This window comes from Panicum virgatum, chromosome 3K, assembly GCF_016808335.1.
Source record: "Panicum virgatum strain AP13 chromosome 3K, P.virgatum_v5, whole genome shotgun sequence".
In the NCBI taxonomy this organism is placed as follows: Eukaryota; Viridiplantae; Streptophyta; class Magnoliopsida; order Poales; family Poaceae; genus Panicum; species Panicum virgatum.
In genome coordinates, this window is record NC_053138.1 from 59,882,622 (window position 1) to 59,889,668 (window position 7,047).

At 50.5% G+C, this 7,047-nt stretch overlaps 2 protein-coding genes and 1 non-coding gene across 3 annotated transcripts; 2 read left to right on the forward strand and 1 right to left on the reverse strand.

Moving 5' to 3' along the window:
• Positions 1-247: 247 nt before the first annotated feature.
• On the forward strand, positions 248-3,852 carry LOC120699992. The gene has a single exon (XM_039984117.1). The coding sequence runs from the start codon at positions 1,192-1,194 to the stop codon at positions 1,984-1,986; it is 795 nt and encodes a 264-aa protein (XP_039840051.1). The 5' UTR covers positions 248-1,191; the 3' UTR covers positions 1,987-3,852.
• On the forward strand, positions 3,845-6,756 carry LOC120699991. The gene is made up of 8 exons (XM_039984116.1): positions 3,845-4,221; positions 4,532-4,610; positions 4,694-4,820; positions 4,933-5,046; positions 5,132-5,330; positions 5,673-5,718; positions 6,058-6,133; positions 6,261-6,756. Exons 2-8 carry the CDS (start codon positions 4,554-4,556, stop codon positions 6,491-6,493), a joined length of 852 nt encoding a protein of 283 aa, XP_039840050.1. The 5' UTR covers positions 3,845-4,221; positions 4,532-4,553; the 3' UTR covers positions 6,494-6,756.
• A 217-nt stretch (positions 6,757-6,973) lies between these two features.
• Positions 6,974-7,047, reverse strand: TRNAE-CUC. The gene has a single exon. It is a non-coding gene; the product is annotated as a tRNA-Glu (tRNA).

A 7,047-nucleotide genomic window follows, 5' to 3' on the forward strand; every position in this document is an offset into this window, starting at 1 on the left:
TTCTATAATTCAATTCTAATACCGGTTTGCACTTTTCGTACCTTTCATTTTACACAGCTTGTGACACTGATTCGGAAAACCATCGCTTCAGACTTACCGAAGAATGTCGTCACAAATTTCAACTTGTTGATAATACCACAACTCACAAAAGTTTTTTCAGATATCTCCCCCATGCACCATAACCCTACATTCCTCGCTAAATTCTGGCCTGCCCGCGCAAGCGATTCTCGGTGCACTCAAAACCCTGATAACCACAGGTTTTTTGCAGTCTGCTGGGGACATTCCAATCTTATTCTCGTCTGCAATCAGGAATTTGTGCGCTCTTATCCGCTGCTCGTCCTCCATCATGAAGACAAAGATCAGGAAGGGGGTAACTGAAATCCAGGACTGGATGTTGCTGAACTGGTTTACAAGGAAATGCTGTGCATGACTAGTAGTTGGGTCAGGAGAAGAACTTGAACAATTTGACGTTGGAGAGGACCAGGCCACCAGGGGGAACAAGATGCCTCTGCACCAACACACCAAAGCTTGAGATGCCATATTGCCATGTGTTGTGCCAGTGACAATCCATGTCTCATCAAGCAGTCTCTTTTCCTCGGACTAGTCTTGGTATATTGTATATGAACTTGCCAAGCAGATAACAAATCACATTCAAAATTTTCTGTGACAACTACAACTTCACAAAAAATTATGGAAATTGTTAGAAACAATTGTGACTCTACAAAATTCATGTCAATATGCTTTTTCTGGAAACTGTTTCTTTACTCCATGATCCCTCATGGTATTATATATACTGCATGTTCTCCCTTAAACAAACATAATGACCATGTGATGATCACATATAGATATAGCCTTCGATTCTCCCAATCCAAGGAACACAATAACCACAAACTTCCAGAATCCCCACAAAATTCGAAAGAACACACAAGAATATATTCCATTCTATTCCTCGACACCCTACTTCTCCAAGCCTAAAGCCAAGCCAACCAACTCACCTCCTGCCATGGCCATTCCATATAAACCTCCACATCCTCGGCTTCGTGGAATGGCACTGTTCTCTCTCGCTCACACACCATTACAATCTCTCTCGAGAACAGTGTGTCAGTGTGCAACGACCACGGGCAATAGCATCAGCTCGGAGGCACTCGACCGGGCGCCCGTTCCAGTGCCGGCCTCTTCCCGGCGGCGGCGATGAGGTACGGCGAGGTGGCACACTTCAGCCACCGGCAGCACCGCCTCCGGCTGGAGCACCACGACACGCCATTCCGGTGCGACGGGTGCCGCGAGGTGGGCATCGGCGCGCGCTTCCGCTGCCCGCACCCGGGCTGCGACCACGACCTGCACCGGCAGTGCGCGCTCCCGCTCTCGCAGCCGCCGCCGCCGCTCCGGCACCCGTTCTACCCGCGCTGCGCCTTCGCCTTCCTCCCGCGGGCGCCCGGGCCGCCGCGCTACTGCAACGCGTGCGGCCGCGGCGTCGCCGGCTACGTCTACCACTGCCGCGCGTGCGGCTTCGACCTGCACCCGTGCTGCGCCGCGCTCCCGCCCGCGCTCGACGCCGGCGGCGGCGTCCGGCTGCACCTGCACCCGGACTCCAGGGCCGGCGCCGCGTGCCACCGGTGCGGCCACCGCGGGCGCAGCTGGAGCTACCGGAGCCACTGCGGAAGCTTCAGCCTCCACGTGGCGTGCGTCGCGGACATGCTCGTCGAGAGCTGGCACGGCGTCGGCCGCCACAAGGGCGCATGCGGCGGCGGACTGGTGGTGCCCGGGGGCGGCGGGTGCAGCAGGCCGGCGCCGGCGATCCGCGGCGCGGCGAAGAGCATCCACGCGGGCAGGGGAGGAGGGTACGCGCCCTGGGGCAGGAAGAAGGGCAAGGTGAAGCGCTGCTGCGAGATCGCCGGGTTCGCGGGGCAGGTGGTCATCTCGGCGGTGCTCGGCGACCCCACCGCGCTCATCGCCGGCGCCATAGGGTCCCTCATCGCGCTGTGACGGACGGCAGCCCGGCCGAGGGGAGAAATTTGAGATTTTTACATTCTCGGAAGTAGGCTTCGACAGTTTGCCATCAATAATTGGACCTCGCTGTTTTGCCATTACGAAATGAGGTCACTCCAGTGCTTTGCCTTTCCACTCCTTTCCAATTCATTTTTCATTTTCTTCTTCTATTTGCAACATGAGATGACTATTTTGCCCCTCCCACATTCACCCTTCTTCTTTCTTGGTCACGAGAGCCCCATGCCCCCCGCCTTCTCTTTCTGCTCCCATAGCCGCCGCCGGCTGCCTACCATGGTCACTGCCTACTCATCCATGTAGGAGCCTGCACGCCATAGCCGCCGCCTGTTCCTCCCCACGGGGGCTCCTGCACGCCATGGCCGCCACGTGTCGCGAATTGGGGGGCACATGGTGCTGGCCGCCGACGTGCTAACGCCCCTAGGAGAGGAGCTGCGGGCCGCCGGCCCCCACGCTCCCGCCTCCGCCTCGCGCGGCTGCTCCGCGTCGTGGGCTGAGGTGCGGGGGCGGGCGCTGGCGTGGGGAGCCCGGCGGCAAGTGGGGGCATGTGCGGACGGAGGCTAGGCCGTGGCCGGCGTGGGAGCTGGCGAAGGTGTGAGAGATAGCGGGCATGGCTGCCGGCACTCCGCCGGGTGCGCAGGCCAGCTCCAGCTCCAGCGATGGGCTCCTGCTCGATGCGCGGGGAAAGAGAAGACGATGCGGGTGGGGCGAGGCGCGCGCCAGGTCGGCTGCGGGTGGTCGGGCCGCAGGCGGCGAGAGGCGGCGCCGGGTTGACCATGGCGACGAACGAGGTTGGCCTCGGGGCCGGCGGCATCGGGGACTGGATGCGTCGGGAGCTCTCGCTCGTGGGAGAAACGAAGGATAAGACCATCGAGGGGCCAGGGATAGTTTGGGAACATGCGGTCAAAGAAAAGGTAGGAAAATGAAAAATGAATTGAAAAGGGGTGGAAAGGCAAAGCAGCAGAGTGACCTCGTTTCATAATGGCAAAACAGCGAAGTCTAATTATTTGATGGCAAACTGGCGAAGCCCACTTTCAAGAATGGCGAAATCCCAAATTTCTCGGCCGAGAGCAGCATGGCGACACGATCGAACGTGCAAAAACACTCTACATATATGTGCATCGCGGTCGCAGGGCGTGCATTCACATGGTAGTGCCATGGCCGCTCAGGTAGTCTTCGTGGTTATTTACTGAGCAGTAAACAGTAATAACATGTTGGGTGCGTGGGAGTGGGGGGGCAAATCGTAAAGTTACTCCGTTTCCGTAAGACCACGACTTATTTCTACAGGGGCGGATCTAAGGGGTTGAGGGGGCTCCAGCCCCCTACTGCCCAAAACTCCATGGAGCCCCTTAAAATTTTGGAGACCATTGATGAAGGGAGGGAGCAAGCAAGGAAAAGGGTCACCCCTTGTCTTCCATTCCTGGCTTCACCACTGTTTCTATTCATCGTCTTCTTCGTACAAAGATTGTACAAAGATGCGTAACTCTCCTGCGTATTCAATAAAAAAATTCTATTCATCGTATTTTTCAACCGAACTGCTAGCGTCCGGATCTCTGGATAAGATGATGCTACCACGTCAAAACTAAGTAACCATTTGGGTGTTTGTAATGTGACAACCGACTTGCTAGGGCCCGCTTCAATAATTCAGTTGAATACCTATTATATTTTCAAAAGATTTTGTATATAACTATATGTAGAGTTTTATAGCATGTGAGTGTATTTAAAAAAATCGAAAATAGCACGACATAACGGGTGCCAATCCCTCTCATTCTCTTCTTCAGCCCAAATAGCCAGCCCACCTTCCCCTCCTTACCCGACGGGACGGGCCCAGACGTGGCCCAAAGAACTCAGAAGGAGCAGCCTCCAGCCCATCCCCGACGCGGCTCCGCCCGTGTCCGACTCCCTCGTCGTTCCCCGTTCCGACGGCCGAGCCCTAGGTGGCGACAGGCAGCCAGAGGGCGGCGGCGGCGCCCGAGCTTGCAGGGCACCAGAGGTCGTCCAAACAGCGCAGGGCGGGGCCGCAAGGGGCTCGGCAGCGGTCGGCGGCGGCCGAGCACCAGCGCCGAAGGGGCTCCGCGGCCGGCGGGCGTAGCAGGCCTACGGCATCGACTCCATCCCTCGCCACTCTGCGCATTCGCCCGTGCTCCCTCCTCTGCTCCGGGCTCAGCACAGCTGCACAGGCGCACGACAAGTCAGCATAGCAACTGAGTTACTGAGGTGCGCAATTTGTCAATGTTTTGTGAATTTGTGATTGCAATTTGCGAACACTTGTGTATTTGTGGCAATGTGGTAGTGACAGTGATGCAAGTTAGGATCAATTTTATGAATCTATAATTTAGGCTGTCAAAACAATATTATCATTTCAAATTTTGAATACACATGATCCAAATCCTGGGCCCACCCCTGGCAGGGGTATGCCACCCATTCCCTTCCCTTCCTGCTGTGCAAAATTGAACACCCATGCTTGACCTTGCTTTATTTTTTTTCTCTCATCACCAATCAAGTGAGCAATTAGTTTCTTATACAGTTCTCGAGCCATCTCTGGGAATATGGATATTGCTCCATTCAAGCTGGACATCGATGAGCTAATAGCCGATTATGCCAAGGTAAATTTGCTCAGAAGTTTTGTGTGTGTTATGTAGCACATGCCAACTTGGATGAGTTACATTGTTGCGTTCCTGACTGGTAGGAGAACAGCACGTCACTGGCTGATTTCAAGAGAGTTTGGAAGGCGAAGAAATTTTCTTATCTCTATGAAGGCAGACCTAAGACAAACTCTGGTTTCTTCATGCAGCCCCTCTTTCTGCATTGTATTGGTAGGTGTCGGCTTCCTGGAAAAGCAGATTTCTGAACTGAACTCGCAACTGCTAATGAACCTTTTTTTTTCCTGCCACTTCTGAACTATTTTTTATTTAATTGTGCACCCAGGTCATTTGACTTCTCAAAGTTCTCTACACCAAAGATTGGCTGGGCTTTACTGCCTTTACTGTCTGTATGAGTGTCAGCCATACAAGCCACAGTTCAAGATCTACTTGTCCCTTGGTAAGGCATATATTTTTAAGCCAATAATTTGGTGCTTCTGAATCTGAATGTTAATACACTGAAACTTTTCCTCTATTAAAAACAGAGGAGTGCAGGCAACTGAAAGATTTTGTCGTTACGGCTAAGCAAAATGGAGTGCATCTAGTGCCGGCACTTGTCAAAAGGATGCTGGATAAAGGCATGTTTTTGTTTGGCTACATGAATTTGCTGGGTGATGACAGTGAGAAGCAGATTGAGGAATTGACTGCATTGCAGAATAAACGAGTCCAATTTGCCTGTGACAAGTATGTGATTTTTGCCAGTGTGATGTCAAGCATTAACATTTGTCTTTTCAGTAAACTGAGCCAAAGAATACTTAGATTATTGACACAACAACATGAGTTTTTAATATGATTTTTTATCTTTGTATTAGTGTTTCAAGTAATTTGCACCTATGGATCATAAACAAGATTAGTGACATATTTTTCACCTCACTGATGCACTTGCGCTTTCGTCAAGTTCCTCCACTAGCTACACCCATCTTGCATGTTGTTCTACACTGCAGTTTATTACTGGTGTTATCTTCTCGTGCAAATGAGATTGTTAGTATTCCATGCTGATATTTTCCTTGTACTTTTATATTGCAGGCTGTTCGCAAACACCCAAGCAGAAAGTTATATGCACATGGACCTGGTATGTTCTTTAGTTCTACATGCACCACTGCTTTTATAGTTCTATGTCCTATCTTTGCGACACGGCATTTACACTACTTCATGATTTGCAGTTTGCACACTGACACACTTCCTGTGAGGCTATAATCCTTCCAGTTTTATATTTGAACACAATCTCATTAAGATGGACCTGTGCCTTCTCTTAATTTCCTTAAGACCTGATTAGAGAATTATTATACTGTGTTGTTGGGTTGGAAATATAACAGCATAACTTCAAGGGCAGCCTGCCAGTCCGTTCGTTTTGTGATGAGAAATTTATGCAAATGCACTTCTATTACTGACACATTTCATCTACATCCAGGGTGCGGAGTTTGAGCTTGATAGCATCAAGAAATTGTCAAAGGAGTATGCTGAAGCCAAAGAATTGGCCCTTGCAGGTGCTTGCCCCCCTTGTTGCCTTTGCCTTACATTTTCTACATTTGTGTACGCTTTTGGAACTTTACTAACAAGAGCACTGGTTTGAACCTGCTGCTATACGTTTACCCTTACTTGCCACCTTGACAGAGGCATGCCAAACTGTCGACATTGAAGATGCTAAGCACATCCTTCAAAGTGATAAACTGTTGGGCGACAAGATAGATGAGGTTGTCAAAGAATGGGATGCTCAGAGAGAAGTGTTCTATGAGAGAACAGGACTATCACGTGGCAATGAGCTCGCTGTGATTGACAATGATGAATCAGGTGTACAACATGACGACTACGATGACTTTGATGAGCTAACACAGCTGCTTGAGTGAAGAGTGTTTTACACATGAAATCCTTTGTCAGCTTTACTAGATTCATCCTTTTTTTTCCTTTCTATTTTGACCTTTCTGTGGTGTACACTGCAATTAGGAATGAAATTTTGTACATAGTTTAAGTTTGTGGCGAAGCTTATCTCCTGTGGATGCTGGGTGGTGTGGTTTCATGCATTGGGGATCCCCACATGTATCTGGCATCCCAGTTGGCCAATTAACCTGCAATTGTGCATTTCCAATACAGTTCTTGCAGGAATTCTGTACAGTGAGAATTTGAGATAATATATGTAGATGAACATGACAAAAAATAGGAGCTGTAAATCTAGTTACATAGTGTGCTGAATTTCTGATAGTTGCATGTGACAGGAATCGGGAAAATATCCTAACATGCGATAGGAACCTCGGTCTACATAACATGCGATAGGAAATGGGGAAAAAAACAATTGAAAAATAAATTGTGGAAAACTTTTGGGGAAAAGATTCCATTGCCGGGATTTGAACCCGGGTCGCCTAGGTGAGAGCCAGGTATCCTACCCGGGCTAGACGACAATGGA